Genomic DNA, 21,059 nt, shown 5'->3' with positions numbered 1-21,059 from the left:
CAGGTCCTCCAAAGAAGAAGAAGAACTTTAACGCGACGTAAAAGTGAAAGAAGAAGAACAGCGTCGTGTGTTAGCTATAATGACAAGTTGCTAACAGTTACTGATAGCCGACAAGCATAAATGTGAAGAGAGAAAAAAAGCTGCGGGAAAAGTCCGACAGCGCTGCGGAAGGTCATGCAGCAACCCGGGAGGGAATGAGCCGTAAAGCCCCGGGGGTTCGGCTCAGCGGCGCCCACAAACTGCGGCCTCACTGGAACTACTGGCAGCCCAGGTTGGTTGGTTCGCCTCTCCGGGGCCTGGCTGTCTTTCTGTCCCGGCTGGCGGCAGTGTGGGAACCACACTCCTCCACCTTCTCCGCTCCACCCGTTTATCCTCTCCGTATTTACCGCGTTTTATTTCAGGCTCCTCGGAGCGGCAGCAGGTTAGCTCCAGCCTCCGCCACGGTGAGCCCAGCTCGGGGCTACCGCCGCCCGCAGCGGGTTGGGACCGACGGCTGTTAGCGCCTAACTGACCATAGACCGCTGTGATACCTAACGACAGGGCAAATCCACAGCATGTTTCAATAAAAACACTTATTTCACGCGGGAATTGGCGTTAACGTGAAGCGTTAGCATGCTACCCTGCTGCTAGTTGCGGCTAGCGATGCTAGTCAGCTGAGGGACGCCGCCAGCCTGCTGTGATGTTACCTGCTTTCACATCACTTCCGGAAAGCAGTGGCTGCGCTGCCTTGTTGGGGCAATAATTCATCAGTTAGCTGCTTGGTGTGGGGTGATGAGTGAGGGTTAGCCCTCGGACCTGTGGTGAAGCAGCCGGGTCAAGGCCGAGGCTCCTGGAAGCCCAGCAACCTTCGCTGCTGCCTCTTATTTCAGGAATATCTGCTCTGTTAGAGCTAAACCACCACGATCCTCATTGGATAACAGTGGAGAGCAGGAGTCATGCACAGGTGTTCAAATAGCAACCCAACAGAAATCACGCCTGTTCAACGTCTCCTTAGACTTGGACAACTTTTATTATCATTTTCTGAAAACGTGTTAACGAAATAGCACTTAATTTAGTGCATCTTTCCAGACAGTTAATGGACATTTCCATTACATAAAGTGAGGCAGTGTTTAAACGTATCTATGATTCTTTTTCTATGTCTGCTTCTGTCTCCTTGAACCCCAGTCGGCCTCAGCAGATGGCCGCTCACACTGAGCCTGGTTCTGCTGGAGGTTTCTTCCTGTTCAAAGGGAGTTTTTCCTCTCCACTGTCGCTACAAGCATGCTTAGTGTGAGGGATTGCTGAAGAGTCAATCAGCTGGTTTGAATAAATCTGACTGGATGATCTGGTTGAACTGTAAAGTGCCTTAAAGGAATAGTACACCCAAAACATGATTAGCCTTCATTTTCTACTCACCCCCATGCTGAACAACACTCTGGAGTACTTTTTGATATCTCAAATGCATCTGGAGACCCGGGAGGCTTCTTGCTGTCTGCTGACATTCAAATAATGGAGGTCTATGGCGCCCGAGGCAGAAAGGTCCATAAAAGTCCACAAAAAAACGTGTCATTATTCCTCCATACTGCTCGTCCAATGTATTCCAAGTGTCCTGAGTGGGTAGCATCCAGAATTTACTCGAAACGAAGTCATTTAGAATGTTTTTAGAGCATAAACAGTAGTGTATAGGATTTCCTAAAAGCGCGTTCACGAGTCTACGGAAACCGCGGCAGACCAAACCAGATGAAAGTGCGCATTCAGCTCAGCAAAGAACTCATGCTCTTCCTCAACACTGAAGTCCTCAGACATTTTTCTTTCGTTGTTTCTTTCTTTGCACAGGTAAACAGCACATTTCTTCTTCTACGCTTGCATTATCGGCAGAGCAGATGCTGAATGCGCACTTTCATCTGGTTTGGTCTGCCGCGGTTTCCGTAGCGTCGTGAACGCGCTTTTAGGAAATCCTATACACTACTGTTTATGCTCTAAAAACATTCTAAATGACTTCGTTTCGAGTAAATTCTGGATGCTACGCACTCAGGACACCTGGAATACATTGGACGAGCAGTATGGAGGAATATTGACACGTTTTTTGTGGACTTTTATGGACCTTTCTGCCTCGGGCGCCATAGACCTCCATTATTTGAATGTCAGCAGACAGCAAGAAGCCTCCCAGATCTCCAGATGCATTTGAGATATCAAAAAAGTACTCCAGAGTGTTGTTCAGCATGGGGGTGAGTAGAAAATGAAGGCTAATCATGTTTTGGGTGTACTATTCCTTTAAGATGACGTGTGTTGTGAATTGGAGCTATAGAAATAAACTGAACTGAACTGAATTGATCAAATGTAAACAGTTTGGGAGAAAAAACATGCTGCTAAACGATCAGCGGGTTCCAGTTTAAAGGGGAACGCCGCTTTTTTTTTATCAGCTGCGTCTGAATAGAGCCGGCAGTGAGGAAGGAGCTATGAGAGGAAGCAGGTGCTTCCTCTCATAGCTCCTTTAGCAGAGTGAAATCTTGGTTTTAGATTTTTTCAGAATTAGCAGGTATCTTTACCCTCCACCTAGTCATCCATTCAACCATCCACCCATCGTCTGTGAATCTTTGAAAGAACTACGATCAGCTGATTCAGAGGTTGACTGATAAAAACCTGGATGTGCTCAGTTTTTGCACAAGGTCATAGTGATCTATTTCGGTCATAGTGATCTGTTTCACCATCACTTCAAACTGCTGTGAGCGTTTCCAAACAGCTCATTGGTCGTTACTCCACTCATTCAGCTAAATAAATGCTGAGGTGTAACTGTTGGGTTTGATTCAGGTGTCCCTACTGGGCTTCTATTGAATAGACTGGAGTTTGCATGTTCTCCCTGAGAGTGTGTGGGTTCTCTCCGGGTACTCCGGCTTCCTCCCACAGTCCAAAAACATGACTGTTAGGTTAGTTGGCTTCTCTAGATTCTCCTTAGGTGTGAGTGTGAATGGTTATTTGTCCTGCCTGTCTGTGTTGCCTTGGCGACCTTTGGTGGACCCTGCCTCTCACCCATAGACCGCTGGAGATGGGGACCAGCACCCCTCGACCGCCCAGCAGGGATAAGCATGAAGGAAACTGGATGGATTGGTGATTCCCTTCTGTCAGATTATTACCTGATTAAATGGAGAAGAACTCCTCCGACGAGCGGAGAATATTCCATAGGGTGTCCGCCATGATGGATCACATCTTTAGGCTCTGCATGGCGTAGGGGGGTCCGGGGGAATCCTTCCCTGGAAAATGTTCAAATTTAGACTCTGAAAGTTATTTCCTGCATTTTGAAGGTGTAAAGCAGCTAACCTTGTCTTTGTTGTATGTGAGCTTGACCAGAGATGGAAATATTATCAGCAAGACATGAGATCATTTTAGCCTCAATATTATGTTTCATAGGTTCATTCAAACAAGTGTAACTTAAACTTACTGCTAAAGGTGAAACGTTGTGTGTAATGACAAGTATGTTATGTTAATATCTTTTTAATGTAGACAAGTAGCACTTTAAGACCTTTGCACTTTGTTAAAGTCGTAGGGAGATCATATTTAAATATCAAATCATTCTGGCTTAACCATGTTTATAAATGTTCTCTTCATCAAGCGATATTTTCCAAAAGTTTAGAAAATTCGTATTTAAAAAAAAAATCCTCTCTTAAAATCTGTTTTTTTCCCTGTTATTTCTGCAGGCCAGTTATTTATACGTCAGCCTGAACACCTATATTCGACCAATCACGCAGGCACCTCTTCAATTAATAGCTGTCTAATGGATTTACCATTAGGACCCCCCCCCCCCCAGTTCATCAGCTGGGCCTGTTTTTAGCTGGAGGCTGAATGCTGTGAAGCTCAGTAAACCTGCTGATACCTTCAGTTTGCCTGACAATTTCATTTTTTGGATAAATTCCTGATCCGTTTCAAAAAGCGTCTCCTGGCTTCAGTCTTCATTCACTCACCGGTTCCTCGTTCCCGGTTCTGACGTTCTTCCTCACTTTGGAACCCATTGATTTAATGTTTCATCAAACTAACTTTAATGTTTTATAAATAGAGGCGAGTAAATATAAAAACAGTTTTTAAATGATTACGGCTCCTCAGGATGTTCTGATGGAGAGCAGAGCGTTCAGGAGTGACGCTTCAAGGGTTTCACTAGTTATCGTTACTGATCACAGTAACTAGTTACCAGGCCGGCTAACTATGCTGTTACTGCTTACCTGATATTCTAGCATCACTTTCTTGTTTTTCAATTTTAGATTCAACGAGTTTAATTATTAAAATGTTTAATATTGATTAATAAATTTACTTTAAAGAGAAATATATCCATTTAGTAATTACTGATCGAATTCTATAAATTCAAAATGAAAATATTGATCCATCCTTTTATCCAACCAACCATCCATCCACCTGTCTGTCCATCCAGCCGTCCATTATCCATTCGTCCATCTGCTCATCCAGGCTGTTAGCAATGCGTATGCCCTGTTTTTCCCTGGAAACTTTGCTAAAAATTTCAGAAGCAGCTGGAGTTGAAAAATGTAACTTTAGCTGCTGGACGCGCCGCATCAACCACTGAGAGAAGCTGATCTGGGAGCTGGCAGGGAGTCAGACGCAGCACTGCTGATTAGGGGTGTGAGAAATAATCGTTTTGGCGATATATCGTGATATTCGGCTGCCCAATATAATATCGATCTTAAACTTCTTAGTATCGATTTTCAAAAAAAAAAATGGTTACATAAATCATTGATGGGAAAATGGGCTACCTCTGCACCACCACTCTGGCAGAAAGCGCTGTGGAGCCCTTTAACTGTGCGTGCAGCACCAAATCTCGATTTGAGGCAGTCACAGTGGAAGAAAACCCCAAGCAACATGGATAATAATACCTAATCAATATTTTCTGATGAAAATATACAGCACTTGCTGTTTTATCTCATCATTTGATTTTGATAGCTGGGGAAAATATGGCAATATATAGTGATACTGCAATATCGTGATAATATCATATCGTGACCCAAGTATCGCAACATGTATCGAATCGCAACACTCAAGCCAATACTCACCTCTACTGCTGATGCAGAGCGCTATGATCACTCCTCTGAAACAGTTTATTAACGCCTAAATTAACTTCAAATGTAGAAAGCTGCCGGCAGAATATGTTGGCTTTTATGATCTGCAGTTTGGATTACGTACGTGGAAAATGCCTTCCAGCCGCCGCAGCAAACCGCGAGGAGGCAGCGGGCCTGAGGCAGCTGCTGCTGGGGATTCCCAGTGACAGCGCAGCGCCGGTATGTGGGGGTCTGAGCGGCTCCCACAGGGAAATAATCTTTGAAGGCAGGATGGTAATCTGGATGAACTGACTGCACAGACCATGTTTTCAGGAGGACTTTCTCACTTCAACAGAGATTCTAACTACTTTCTACCCGCTGATCACAGCTAATATAGCAAAGCTGCTCTCTGGCATCGAACACAGGAGCAGCAGAAGCTTCTGGACTCACTTTACTGGACGTCTGACCTTAATGTGGTCAAGCATCAGAAATGAAGCAGAAGCTTCTTTGATGCCGTTCGGTGTGAACGTCGCATTTCACTTTCTGATTCTTAACCTATGAAACATAATATTATAGCGAAAAATAATCTCTTATCTTCCTGATGAAATTTCCATCTCTAGTCAGTAGGGTTGTCACGATACTAAACTTTTCAACTCGATACCGATACTAAGTAAAATATTCGATACTCAATGTTATTTTTGATACCACAAGGATAAAAGCAAAAACTCCAAAATTCTACAGAAATGTTTTAATTAATATACAAAGTACAATAAATAGATAAATAAATACAATAAACAATATTTTGAGGTTGTATGCTGTGCAAAATATTAAGCAAGCTTGATAAAAAAAACTTACAAAATTAAAATGAAGTGTTCCTTCCTTGGCTATGCTTTACACACATAACAATGACGCTAGCCAAACCGGTTAACAAACAAAAATAATTCTCAGCAGCTGCACCTGTTACAGAAAAATGCCTGAAACTGAAAAGTGCGTAGATTTATTCAATCACACAGTGTTTCCTCTAATCTGCGCAGAAGATGAATGACTGTTTAGGTGCCACTGTTGGTAGCACTGTATCGATACTTTTGAAAATGAGTATTGTAGGGCTGGGTACCAAACGTCAGTTCTTTTATGGTACCGACCGAAATGCTTCGGTTCTACAGAGTATCGAAACATGCCTCGTCTTTAGGTACCAAGTTTCGGTGATTGGCTGTAACACTTAAAGGAATAGTACACCCAAAACATGATTAGCCTTCATTTTCTACTCACCCCCATGCTGAACAACACTCTGGAGTACTTTTTTGATATCTCAAATGCATCTGGAGATCTGGGAGGCTTCTTGCTGTCTGCTGACATTCAAATAATGGAGGTCTATGGCGCCCGAGGCAGAAAGGTCCATAAAAGTCCACAAAAAACGTGTCAATATTCCTCCATACTGCTCGTCCAATGTATTCCAAGTGTCCTGAGTGGGTAGCATCCAGAATTTACTCGAAACGAAGTCATTTAGAATGTTTTTAGAGCATAAACAGTAGTGTATAGGATTTCCTGAAAGCGCGCGCCGGCGCATTCATGACGCTACGGAAACCGGCAGACCAAACCAGATGAAAGTGCGCATTCAGCGTCTCCTCTGCCGATAATGCAAGCGTAGAAGAAGAAATGTGCTGTTACCTGTGCAAAGAAAGAAACAACGAAAGAAAAATGTCTGAGGACTTCAGTGTTGAGGAAGAGCATGAGTTCTTTGCCGAGCTGAATGCGCTGGTTTGGTCTGCCAGCTTCCGTAGCGTCGTGAGCGCGCATGTGCGCGCTTTCAGGAAATCCTATACACTACTGTTTATGCTCTAAAAACATTCTAAATTACTTCGTTTTGAGTAAATTCTGGACGCTACCCACTCAGGACACTTGGAATACATTGGACGAGCAGCATGGAGGAATATTGACACGTTTTTGTGGACTTTTATGGACCTTTCTGACTCGGGCGCCATAGACCTCCATTATTTGAATGTCAGCAGACAGCAAGAAGCCTCCCAGATCTCCAGATGCATTTGAGATATCAAAAAAGTACTCCAGAGTGTTGTTCAGCATGGGGGTGAGTAGAAAATGAAGGCTAATCATGTTTTGGGTGTACTATTCCTTTAACGTGATTGCGTCATCCAGGAAAAATACACAGGTGGTCACCCCTACAGCCAGGGTTCATGTGTATCTGTTGTGAACTGGTTGCGAGCGTCGCAGAACCCCTTTAAAATGCCCCCCAGGTCAAAAGTGCGACTTCACTTTATTAAGACTGATGCCAATAGTGCGCAATGCAATACATCTGGCACGGAAACATTTTAAGAGCAGAAAGTTGCTCGGTGTTTGACTGCAAGAAGAGCGGACCGCAGCCGGCGCCACCATCTTCCTCTCAGCAGCCCGTGGGCGGAGCAAAGCCAGAGCGGAGTGAATCATGTTACGTTCACACCGGACGCAGCAAAATCACGTCTGCTGCTTCATTTTTGCTGCTTCTACCAGCTTCTGACGCGCGGCTGAAGCAGCTTTGCTGCTCTGGCTGCGCGGTCGAAAAGTGTGTCTGACGCGCGTTGGGCGGAGCTACTCTATCCTTTCTCTGCCTTGCAGCTATATTTGCTGTGATCAGTGGGAATAAAGTTGTTTTATTATGTTGTTAAGTGGGAAAATCCACCTGAAAACTTAATCAGTGCAGTCAGTTCATCCTGCCTTCCAATATTTCTGTTGGAGCCGCTCAGACCCCCCCATACCAGCGGTGCGCTGTCAGTAGGATCCCATTCAACGGGCTTGTTTGTCAGACATGGTAATTTTTCTAAAGGAAAACTGCTAAGTTAAAAGGTCCTCACAATGTAACAGTGAATATTAGACACTGAATTTTTTTTTTATGTAAGAGGCAAAATGTAAATGGAAAAATCAGAGCTTAAAATAAAACTTAAGATTTTTACTTTTTTATGTTGTGTAATTTTCTTTTTCTTTGAATTTATATTATAAAACTGGTATCGAAAAAAGTATCGTTCAGGAACCGGTATCGAAGTGAAGGTATCGGTATTGGTACCGGGACAACTTTTCAGTATCAATACTTTTTTGAGTATCTATACTTTTGACAACCCTACTAGCCAAGCTCACATACTTCCCATAATCAGGAGGAAAGTAGTGTTGGAACAAAGAAGTTAGCTGCTTTCCACATCAAAATGCAGGAAATAACGTTTCAGAGTCTGAATTTCAACATTTTCCAGGGGAGGATTCCCCCAGACCCCCCTACGCCATGCAGAGCCTAAAGATGTAATCCACAACGGTGGACACCCTATGGAATATTCTCAGCTAAAAGCCTGCGTCCATCATCCATCCATCCATCCATCATCCGGGTCACCGTGGGGCTGCTTTCCAGCAGGCTGAAGGTGGAAGATGTGTTCCCAGTTTTACATTTCATCATCCATATTCATAAATGTGTCAGTGGTGCTCACGTACTCTGCAGAGCTCTAGCTTGATGAAGCAGCTGATGTTGGATGTCTGATTCTACCACAAGGAGCAAAAACGGATCTTTAATTTACAGTAGCAGCCATTCAAAATGGCTGCTACTGTAAATTACCAGTCAGATTAACTGTAAATTCCCAGTCAAACGCCAGCTGAATGGCAGCCAATTTCCCTGCAACTCCCATTAAAATCCCCTCCAACTTCCAGCCACTGGCCTTCTACAGGGCGTGCACATTTGTTTTACTCTGACTCTACCCTTTCACTGAATTACAGGGTCTGACCAGGAGATGGCGCCTCTCTTTAGATCTTAATGTCCATAAATCATGACAGAATATTTTAGATGTTTAAAAAGTAATTTCAGGGGACCAGCCAAGGGCCCATCAAGGAAAGTGGGAAACTTTGAATGGCTGCTACTGTATGCATGTTTATCAACCTCATTCTACAGATTCCAACAGGTTGAAATAGGCAGCAGTCTGACTGCATAGAGTGGGGCGGATGTGGGAGTTAGAGGAAATAATTCTGTCCTTTTCCTCAGAGGTAACGGCGTGTCATCCCTTCAGGACGAAGTGAAGCCCAGAGAGCTTGGACCGCTGTATGACGTACTGCCCTCCAGGCGCCCTGAGCAGACGGCGGCGCTCAGTGATGCCTACGCTGCTGCAGAAGCACATCAGGAGGAGGGTGAGTTCCTGCTGCCGCCGTGCTCCTCGGTGAAAACAGATCCGTGGTGCGATTCATTCAGGTCGGTTATATAGCCTCGTTCCCCTCCTTCCATTCTCTGTCATTCAGGTCAGAGTCGTTCCAAAAATAAAAAAAAACGTCAACTAGACTTTGTTTCAAAGTTTGAAGACGTTTTGTTTCCCTTCCAGGAAGCTTTTTCAATTAAAAGTGCCTTTAACGACCCCCCTTTCAGAGACATAGACAGGTATGGGGCATTGCAGGCTAACAAAGAAGCCAAACGACCCCCATTCCAAAGGGGGGGACCCGTTCATCCGTTTCTATTTGCATGTTTTCTAAACTAAAACCAGGCTTTGTTGGGCTGCTGGATAAAACCTGGAACTAAACGCTATTTCTGACATTTTGAAGTGAAAAAGCTTCCTGGATGGAAGAGAAACGTCTTCAGACCTGGAAACAAAGTCCAGTGGATTGATTTTAAACGTTTTTTGGAATCAATGCTGATAGTTTGGAGATGCTCTACTTTTTGGGCAGTAATTTGAGGTCAATTTCTTTTTTTCTTTTTATTTGTTTTTTGTATTCTGCACAAAAGAGCCCTTTTTCATTTGGAAATGTATTTAGTATTGTTTGTTTTTGCTTTGTTTCCTGTTTGGTTGCTGGGATCTTGTTAAAGGTCTAATTCTGACACCCAAAGATGACATGTGGCAGAAAAGCTTTGAGATGGAAAAAAATAAAATAAAATTAAACGTGAAACCAAAAGCTTGAATGAGTATATAGTGCAATGTTATGCACTCTATTGTTTGTTGTTGAAGGTAATTTAAACATATTGTCATATATATATATATATATATATATATATATATATATATATATATATATATATATATATATATATTAGGGATGCACGATATAATCGGCCCCCTATCGGTATCGGCCTTAAAACTGAATATCGGACATCGGCCCCCCCACCGATATTTAACCAGATATTTGATCAGCTTCTGAGTTTCTAAAGTCTAAAAAAAAAAAAAATACTACTTCTTCTTCTTCCTCAAAAACTTCTTTTTTACAGACTTAAAAACTTCTGAAGACGAGGGAAAAAATATTGATCCATTAAAATATCCCAATATCTTCATATGCTGATATATTGCCATTTAAAAACACCATATCAATCTCTTTTACTAATGAAATATTGCTATATGTCATCGTTATGCTACGAAATCCCCCGAAAATTCACCAAATGTTGCCATATTTTTATATGTTGATATATTGACGCGGTATCGATCTATTTTACTAACAAAATCTCACAAGAATTTGCAAAATATCACGAGAGTTTGTAACAGAACGATGAAATTTCACCAGATTTTGAAAGTAAAATAGATCGATAGATCGTTTTTAAAAATCAATTTGATATCAGCATATGAAAATACATTTGAGTATATTATTTTTCAAAGTGAAATGGATAACAAAACTGCTATTTTCAATGGCTACTTATTTTTGTCCAGCTTTAACATCGGTATCGATATCGGTTATCAGCTACATGAGTTTTAAAATATCGGCATATCGGATATCGGCCAAAATCCCAATATCGTGCATCCCTAATATATATATATATATATGTATATGTAGTGTATTGCAATTATAGCCCAAATAAATTGTGATGTTAGATTTTTATTACATATCCCTGAACCCGATCACCATGAACGGGTTTAATTCCAACTCTTAGCTTATAACAGACCTGTTGCTCCAGATTCTAGTATTTTGGACTTTTTCCCCCTCAGACTCCATCTAAAGGGTTTAAAGTTCTGCTGACATCAGTCCTGTTTTTGTTCCCAGCTGGATATGAAGTTGAACAAAGTGTCTGTGATACAACATTTGGTTGGAAGTCGCTGGGGGAAGAGTTGAGACCCAATGACGTGACAACGGATCCCACTACTTTTCAGCATGGAAATTGTGCTTTAGCTTCAAAGGAAATGAGGAAATCGCAGGGTGAGCTATGAACTACATCTCCTCATGTTGGAATGACCAGTTCTATTCAGTTTATTTCTATAGCACCATCATGTCATCTCAGGTCACTTTCCAGTTCACCAGATCATCCAGTCAGATTGATTCAAAGTTTTCTATCTAAGGAAAACCAGCTGATTGCATCGACTCATTGACTCTTCAGCAATCCCTCACACTAAGCATGCTTGTAGCGACAGTGGAGAGGAAAAACTCCCTTTGAACAGGAAGAAACCTCCAGCAGAACCAGGCTCAGTGTGAGCGGCCATCTGCTGAGGCCCACTGGGGTTCAAGGAGACAGAAGCAGACATAGAAAAAGAAGCATAGATACAAAAGGCAACTGTCAACCAGCTCCACAGGCGGCCCCGTCCAGGAAACACACAGCCAGGCAGACGAGCTCTTATGAGAAAAAGCAGAGAGAGCAGAATGTTAGAGATTGAACTAACAGATTCTGCAGAGTGGGAGAATAGAGATAGAATGAAGCAGAATGATGAAAAAGGGGTCCCTATGTCCTCCAGCAGTCTAAGCCTATAGCAGCAGAACTATAGAGATAGATCAGGATAACCTGAGCCACTCTAACTAGAAGCTTTATCAAAAAGGAAAGTTTTAAGCCTAGCCACTATGGTCTCCATGAAGCGAGATCTGACCTGTTTGACGTTTTGGTTTTGGGTTTTGTTGTTGCAGACAGAGGGATGACTCACTCTGAGGAGTCTCGACTGGCCAACCTCCTGCGCAGGGTCTCCAGGGAGGACGATCGTGACCGGAGGCTGGTCACCCTAAAACAGCTGAAGGAGTTTATCAGCCATGGAGAGAGCAAAGTGGTCAGTCCTGCCGTGTTCTGTTCAAGTCTTCCTGTGAAGCATCACACATCTAGAACTTAGTAACAGCACCCAGAAAGCCCGGTTCTGGTCTAAAGCCAGAAGTATTGACCCAGAATAAGTGCCTCCTACCTTCTGTCCTCTTTCAGACCATGGTCAAACAGCTGGACAACATCCTCAGCACCCTGAACGACATCATGAACGAGAGGTAAGTTGAAGCTGTGGTCCTGTGTGAAGGAGCGCTGGGCACAGATGGTGAATGGAGGAACTGAAGCCAGATTCCTCTCAGGCATTTGGTTTCACTTTGTATCAGAAACTTTAATCGTAGATCAACTTCATTGGAAAACCAGACCTGCATTGTGATCAGTGCTGGCTATTGAACCGACCTGTTTGAATTCAAATAAAACTCTCTACAGTATTTAAATGTTTTCTAACCTCATGTTCCTCTCTGTGATCAGCGGGACACACCGTACCACACGTTTATACTTTTAGCAAAGGTGTGAGGTGCTCACACTGGCTGGTGTGGACGCTCACATACATAATAAGGCCTCATCTGGGGACTTGGGAGGGGAAACGCAAGGTTTCCTGGCCCATGATGACGGGTTTAACAAGGGGTTAAACCACTAAAGCCGGGCTTACACTACGATTTTTTCAATCTTTGCACGCAGCTACAGCTCAGACTGTACGACCAAACCTCAGGGTTTAAAAGTTCCCAGCTCACCATGTTTGTTTCATACTGCGACCCGACGCTCTGATGAGTGTTGCCCGGCTTTAGACCATTGCTCTGAACCTGTGCTGAGCGGAGTCTATTATCTGACAGACCGACCCGCCGGAGCCACGCCGTCCCCGTTCATCACAGGTGTTAAACAGGAGGGCAGTGAGCGCAACTCAGGTAGAAATAAGGGAAGGGAAGCAAATATATGTAAAAGTCCCTCTGTGGTAGGTTTGAAATGTAAACTCTTATTAATTATTGGTACAAAGAATACACTTTTTTTTTTTTTTTTTCCAACTTTCTTTATTGAATTTTACAACTTGACACACAACAAACAATGAAAACACAGTAGTTTTCAAAGAAGTACAAGCTAATTTCTCCCAGAACCCAATCCACCCCAAACCCACCCTGTCCAGGTCCAAGCACAGGACAGACTGCTGGGATCCAGTCCCTATAGCAGTTTCTAGCAACACAACTTACACACACATCCATCCACACATATTCGAAAGGAGGCAGGAAAAGAGATTAAAAAAAAAAAAAAAAAAAAATTATAATAATACTGATACTAACTAAATAAATAAATATGTACTTAAGCGTGCATATTATTAAGTTAAACAAGTATATAAATAAATTACAAATGAAAAAAAAAAAAATAAATAAAAAAATAAAATAAATAAATAAAAAAATAAATAAATAAATAAATTATAGGACGAAGAGTATATATCGGTTAAAAAGAAAAGAAATGGGTTGGATATCAATGAGAAGGCCTATAGATAATTTAATTCTCTTCTGAATCAGGTAGCAAGGTCATGTTACCCACAATAGATAGGAAAGGTCTCCAAGTCTCCATAAATTTACTGGAGGAACCCTTAAGTGAAAATCTGAGTTTTTCCAGCTTCAGGTTGTAAAGAACCTCTCTGACCCAATAGTCATGAGACGGGGGGACGTTTAGTTTCCATCTAAGTAAAATAAGTCTTCGAGCCAAAAGGGAAGTGAAGGCTAGGGCTCGTTTCAAAGAACGCGAAAGGCCCGGGTCTGGAGGGATGCCAAATATAGCCGATAACGGATTGGGGAGAATTGTCTGATTATATGCTTGGCTTAGTGTTTTAAAAATGTTACCCCAATATCCGGTTAGCTTTGGGCACGCCCAAAACATGTGGGTATGGTTAGCTGGTGACTGTCCGCACCTATTGCAAATGTCGCTGACTGATGGGTAAATCTTTGCTAATTTTGAGTTTGTGTAATGCGCTTTATAGAATATTTTGCACTGTATTAAAACATGCCGGGCACAGATCGAGGACTTATGAATTAAATTCTTAGCAGCCTCCCACTGCTCCTCATCTATCCCAGTACCCAACTCCCCCTCCCATGCTGTTTTAACAAAGGCTGCAGGTCTTGAGGTGTTATTATTATTGATAGAATTATATACAAATGAAATAAATTTTTTCCGTTGTGGGTCTAATTGTAGAAGAGTATCTAAAAGTGTTTCAGGGGGTCGATTAGGAAAATGTGGAAACACCTTTTTAACGTAATCCCTGGCCTGAAAGAACCGAAAGAGATGAGAATTAGGCAGTTGGAATTTTGATGAAAGTTCAGCAAAGGATGAAAAGATATTATTGTTATAAAGATCCTTTACAGTCTTGATCCCTCCGTCGTGCCACAAGTTAAAAACCGAATCCGTGACTGAAGGCATAAAGTTACAATTTTTAGCTAAGGGGATTTGTATCGAAGGTCCATGCAGGCCAAACTGTTTCCTGAATTGGATCCAAATCCTTAATGTGGCTTTAACAATGGGATTGTTCTCTATCAGGGAGAGGGGAAGGGGGAGCTGAGAGCAAAGCAGAGAGGACAACGAATAACGGCTAGATGCCCTTTCAATCTGCACCCAGGCAGGTGAAGCCTCAGCATCACACCCCCAATATAATAGTTTCTGTATATTAGCTGCCCAGTAGTATTGCCTAAAGTTGGGAAGAGTAAGTCCACCCTCACAAGTTGGGGACTGTAGCACTGATTTACGAAGTCTGGCAGGTCTTTTAAGCCATAAGAATTGGGATATTTTCTTATCCAACTTGTCAAAAAAGGACTTTGTAATTAGTATAGGAACATGTTGAAAAAGGTAGAAAAATTTAGGTAAAATTATCATTTTAACCAGGTTCACCCGTCCCATCAAAGATAATGGTAATAAGGACCACCTGTCAAAATCTTTCTCCATGTTCTCTAATAACGGGGAAAAATTCTTGTTCATCAAGCTGGACATAGAAGAACAAACAAATATCCCTAAGTAACGAATCCCCTGCTTCAGCCCATTTAAAGGGTGAAATTGAGCGAGGAAGGTTTCCTGCCAAAGAGTTCAAGGGAAATAATTGGCTTTTCTGATAGTTGATCTTATAACCAGAAAACTTGCTATACTGTTCTAGAATGTTAAGGAGCACTGGAAGAGATGTATGAGGATCAGAAATGTATAAGAGTAAGTCATCCGCATAAAGGGACACCTTATGGGTTACACCTGATCTCAGAATACCCTTAAAGCCCTCCTCTGCACGCAACCAGATTGCCAGAGGCTCTATCGCGATAGCAAATAGCAAGGGAGACAGAGGGCATCCTTGCCTCGTGCCCCTTCCAAGAGGAAAGGGTGAAGACACCGTGTCATTTGTTTTAATTGAGGCCACTGGTGATGAGTACAACAGCTTAACCCAAAGGATAAAATTGTTATCAAAACCAAATCTTTCCATTACTTTATATAAAAATCCCCATTCGACCCGATCAAAAGCCTTTTCGGCATCGAGAGATACAATTATTTCAGGTGATAAGGTGCCTGGCGTATGAATAATATTTAGAAGCCGTCTGGTGTTATGGAATGATTGTCGCCCGGTCATAAAGCCTGTCTGATCTAATGAAATAATGCGGGGAAGTACCCGCTGGAGGCGGGTTGCAAGAATTTTAGATAGAATCTTCAAATCTACATTTAGGAGGGAAATAGGTCTATAGCTACTACACAGTGAGGGGTCTTTATCATTCTTAAGGATCAGCGATATTGTAGCCTCTGATAAGGTGTTAGGCAGGCGCTGGTTTGAGAAGGCCTCATTATACACATCCGTTAATATTGGCGCCAAAAGATCCCCATTGGCCTTATAATATTCTGAGGTGAAACCATCTGGGCCAGGAGATTTGCCCAAACTTAAAGATTTGATAGATTCTTGCACCTCCATTATAGTGATAGGCCCACCCAGACCTCCCCCCAGTTCACCATCTATCCTTGGATAGATGATATCATCAAGGGAGTCATGTGACAAGGAAGGGGCTAGGGAGGTATATAGTTCTGAATAGAAAGACGTAAATCTATCATTTATCTTCCTGGGATCAGAGAGAATCTCCCCTGTAGCTGATCTGATGAATGGGATTAATTTGGAGGTTGCCTGAGCTCGCGCTTGGAAAGCTAAAAGTTTCCCCGCTTTGTCACCAGATTCAAAGAACCGCTGTCTTGTCTTGGTTAGCTGAAGTAGAGCATTCGTAGATGTAGTAAGATTGAAATCGGTTTGAAGTTTTACACGTTCATTGTAAAGGTCAAGATCCGGGTTGGTTGAATATCTAGAATCCACCTCTTTAATCTGGTTCAGTATATCATTGGTGTAACGTAACCTCTTCGCTGTCAAATTAGAAGTAAAGCTAATGAGCTGACCTCTTATATATGCTTTGGAGGCTTCCCAGAGGGTGCTTCTCGATATATCAGGTGAGTCATTAAGATCAAAGTAGAGTGAAAGTTGATTTTTTAAAAACTGTTTATAGTCTTCCTCTGTAAGCAGTATAGAATTAAATCTCCAAAATTTAAAACGAGATTGACAGAGTAATTCTAAATCTAAGGAGACTGGAGAGTGGTCAGATATAGCTATAGTGTGATAATCACAGGCTTTAACTTTAGAAAGCAGTCTTATATCAATAAGGAAAAAATCTATGCGTGTATAGGTATGGTGGACATGGGAAAAGAAGGAAAACTGTTGAAGTGCCGGGTTCCTATGTCTCCACGGATCTACCAGTCCCAACTCAGTTTTATGAACATTAAGACTTTTTGCAGCATTAGATAATGAGATTGTTTTTTTTGAAGATCTGTCCAAAAGGGCATCCTGAATCATATTAAAGTCTCCTCCTAAAATTAAATAATAGTTTTCAATATCAGGCATAGACGAAAAGAGTCTAGACACAAAGGTGTCGTCATCCCAATTTGGACCGTAGACGCAGGCTAGTATGGCCAGAGAGTTTTGTAGTTTGCCGAACACAATTATGTAACGGCCCTCCGTGTCCGCTATTATTTTGTGTTGTTCAAACATAATATTATTACGAATAAGTATGGCTGTTCCTCTAGCCTTGGCGTTGAATCTAGAGTGAAATATATGGCCAATCCAGCTTCTTTTAAGTCGCATTATTTCTCTATTACGAAGGTGTGTTTCTTGTAAGAAGAATATGTCCCCTTTAAGTTGCTGCAAGTGAGCCATGACCTTAGCAATCTTAGTGGCATTTCCCAGACCTCTCACATTCCACGAAACAACCCTCAGATTATTACCTGTGCTGGTCATACCTTATTATTCCGCGAGGGATGTATACATTGCAGTATGGCAGACCCATTTTGGCTGAATGGAGATTGATACTTGGTATATTGTTGGCCAACAACTGTAAGAGAAGAACACACACAAAAAAAAAAAAAAAAAAAAAAACACGCACACACCCATTTATACCACGAGTAACAACACATGCATCTGAACCCAGCTCCCCTTTAAAGCAAAAACAAACATTTAAGTGTCCATTGCACTGCAGGGCATCTTCTATCCCCTGAGAGACTTCCCTCATCTTAGACTAACACTTTCCTCTTCCCAAAATTAGAATGGTCACTAGTCGGAAGGTAACCAGCTCAAACCAGATAGCCATAAATTCAACCAGTGTAACTGCAGAGGAACATCTGAAAAACTCAATAACTAAGTAAAGTCAAAATAATCGGCTAAAACACCTCAAGATAGTTATGCTGGCTCTGAATACGTAGTCAATTGGTCACACACACTGGCAGTACAACCAGAGTAAATACAAGTAATCAGGTCCAGGGCTTATTTTGATTATATAGGTTAATCGGAATAATAACAACAATGAAGTAAAAAATTTCTAGAGACAGCTTTAGTCAAGCTATGAAGAATTATCTGAGATCTAGAAGTGGCTAGATTAATACACTCAGAAAAGAGAGAAACAAAAAACCCTTGGATGCAGCCAACCATTATTCCACTGACGGGCCAGCGGTAGGCGGATGACAGCCAATATAGCGCTTGGCGACCTCAGGTGAAGCCAGGAACTTTCGATTCCCATCCTCGGTCATGATGAATAGTTTGGCTGGGTAGCGCAAAGTGGGTTTGAGTCCTCGATCATACAGTTCTTTCATGATCCCACGGTAAGCTGAGCGCTGCTGTAAGACCTCTGGGCAGTAATCTTCAAAAATATGGAACGAGGTACCTTTGTACTTCAACTTGCCTCGTAATTCTCTGGCTTTGCGTGTAACGAGCTCCCTGATCAGATAGTTGTGGAAACACAAGATTACGGCTCTGGGTTTCTCACCGGCGCCCGGTTTCGCCGTCAGCACCCGGTGTGCTCGATCCAGCTCTGGAGCCTTTTTCAACACATCTTCCCCGAAGACCTCCAGCAGTAGTTGAGAGAAAAATGTTGTCGGATGTGATCCTTCTATGCCTTCAGGAAGTCCCACCAACCTAGCATTGTTGCGGCGGCTCCTACTTTCCAAGTCAATTAGCTTAGCTTTCAGCCTGTTGTTGTCTCCGGTCACTGTAGCTAGCTCAGCTTGAATTGCCTGTATGTCATCGCTCATGGTAGTGGCCACATTTTCCAGTGATGTAATTCGCTGGTGGTGGGTAGTAATGGTAGATTCAAAGTGCTCCAGTTTTGTTTCAAGTTTAGTAAACGCCGCATTGAACTCCGCTGAGAGGGATTTCTTGTGTTCGGCTAACGTAGCCGTTAGCACAGCCATGATGTTCCCCTCGTCTTTTTTCTGCTCTTCTTTCTTTGTTCTGCTGGTCATCGTTTAACTAACTGGTCAGGGTTCCAGTGTAACTTTATAGATATTATTGATTTAACAGACACAAAGTGAAAATTAATAGAGTAATAATGTTCGAGGTGGGAGCTTAGGAAAAAGCGTCTACTCCATCTTGCGGTCCAACCGGAAGTCTCCAAAGAATACACTTTATTAACGATCCAAAATGATCTTTGAAAGTTCAGGAAAGGTCTAAATATAAGATGATGATTTTCTAAACCCTTTTTTTCCATTTAAATCTTAAGCTGAGCTGCTTTTTCTGTCTCCTTTAGTCCTTCCTCTACGCCAGTTTTCCCCTTTTAGCATTTTCTCTTACCATGACCGCCCCCCCAGACAAAAGTATTGATGATTGAATGGAGGGTACAATAAATAAAATAAAGACTATTTTACTTATCTTTTAATTGAGCATTTAATTTTTATAATTTAATGTTTTACATCTCAAATAAAAATCATAATATCAACCTGTATTTATAAAGCTCCCCAGTAACTCTCTTATAATCTCATTTAAATCTGATGAATTTGGAACGAAATGCAGAACAAAAATGATATTCAGTCTGACTTTATGAGTTTTATTTGTTTGCATCCAGACAGCTGAGCTGCTTTGCTGAGCTGCGATAGCTCAGAGTTAAAGAGCTGTTCTCTACATCCAGTCTGTTCCTCTGCACAGTTTGGATGTTTGTCACAGCAGATGAACTCCAACATAGAAGAAAAAAAACTTTGTGGTTGATAAAATCTTTTTTTTTTTCCCAAAATATCTTTATTGAAATTTTAACAGTTAAGACAAACCGCTTGAACATTTAACAAAGAATGTCAGTTATAATAGTAGTTTGGTTCAAGTTACAATGAAATACACAACACAGAACAAAAACAACAAAATGTCTCCCACATTCTTAGTTCCAATGTAACCCATCGCATAGTCTACACCTCATCCGTATACTGAAATAATTACTTCAGCAGTGCATGTCCTTTAACAGAATTTTCTTTGGGAACCGCAGTGAGCAGAATCTTCAGTCATTTGCGCCGTCTTCCAAGAAGTTCAGATGTTGGACATACTTAATAAAGGGATTCCATATGGATTCAAACTGATTCTGTTTACCCTTTAATACATATGTAATCTTTTCCAGAGGGAGGGTAGATGCCATCTGCTGCAACCACAGTTTTATAGTCGGTCTATGGGACTTCCCCCAGAAAAGTGATATACATCTTTTTGCATTAAGCAGACCTAAGTTTATAAAAATTAATTCGTTTTTAGTGTAGTTATGTTTGTCTGGGCTTAGTCCAAACACAAACAGCTTCGGATCCATAATTATTTGTTTGGAAATAATTTCCTCAATTGCATCTTTTACCTCTTTCCAAAACAATATAATATTCCTACAATACCACACACAATGAATCCAAGTTCCTCTATCCACTGTACACTTTGGACATACATCAGGTATTACCCCATTATATCTGTTGAGGTCCACTGGTGTTACATAAACCCGCATTAACCATTTAAATTGGATCATTTTCAGTGCAGTGTTGATAGAGCTGGTATGGGCCAATTTGCATGCTGTTTGCCACTCTTCCCCAGATAACTAATTGTAAATCACCCTTCCAAGCATTAAGTCTGTCATGAGATCCCTCAGATGTATGCAACATCAGTGAGTGATAGAACTCTGATATAATACCTGCCTTTAAACTATCCCTTGTTAACATTTTTTCCAAAGCTGATTTGGCAGGTTTAGCCAGCACATTATTTTGACTCGTTCTTATAAAGTTTCTGAGTTGAAGGTATTTAAAGAAATGTTTCTTATCCAGATGGAATTTTTGTTGTAGATCCTGAAAACTCATTAGTATGTCTGAGTCTGATACATAAAAATCCCGAATCATCTGGAGTCCTTTGTTTTTCCATGCTTTAAAGGTTGAGTCAGCTCTACCGGGTACAAAGAATTGGTTACCCCACACTGGGCTGAACAGAGACAAGCAGTGTGGTTCATTAATTTTTTTTTTTACATCTCTCCATACGCCTATCATGTTTTTAAGAAATGGATTTTTAGTATGTTTCAAAAGCTTTGATACTGAATCTGAATAGAAGTATGAGGGGAGAGTCACTTTTAAATCCTGAGTCTCCATGTCAACCCAGTGCGGCGACTGATCACTGTAATAAAACATCATAGATCTCAACTGCACAGCATAGTAGTACAAGTGAAAATTTGGGCAATTCAAGCCCCCACGGTCATAAGGGAGATATAGTAAAGACAAACGGAGTCTGGATTTTCTGTTTTTCCACAAAAAACATAACATCC

At 41.7% G+C, this 21,059-nt stretch overlaps 1 protein-coding gene across 1 annotated transcript in view; it reads left to right on the top strand.

Moving 5' to 3' along the window:
• The window catches only part of smg1 (SMG1 nonsense mediated mRNA decay associated PI3K related kinase), an 87,277-nt gene continuing 66,218 nt past the window's right edge, over positions 1-21,059 (top strand). The window contains exons 1-5 of the mRNA XM_038300854.1: positions 1-271; positions 9,028-9,170; positions 10,998-11,150; positions 11,847-11,983; positions 12,130-12,188. Of these exons, the coding sequence (XP_038156782.1) occupies positions 195-271; positions 9,028-9,170; positions 10,998-11,150; positions 11,847-11,983; positions 12,130-12,188 (569 nt within the window). The 5' untranslated portion in view covers positions 1-194. The remainder of the gene's footprint in view (positions 272-9,027; positions 9,171-10,997; positions 11,151-11,846; positions 11,984-12,129; positions 12,189-21,059) is intronic.

The sequence above is a fragment of the Cyprinodon tularosa genome, unplaced genomic scaffold (assembly GCF_016077235.1).
Source record: "Cyprinodon tularosa strain WSP-4 unplaced genomic scaffold, ASM1607723v1 ctg1122, whole genome shotgun sequence".
In the NCBI taxonomy this organism is placed as follows: domain Eukaryota; kingdom Metazoa; phylum Chordata; class Actinopteri; order Cyprinodontiformes; family Cyprinodontidae; genus Cyprinodon; species Cyprinodon tularosa.
Note: the sequence above shows the minus strand (reverse complement) of the source record. Positions and strands in the feature narration are given on the sequence as shown.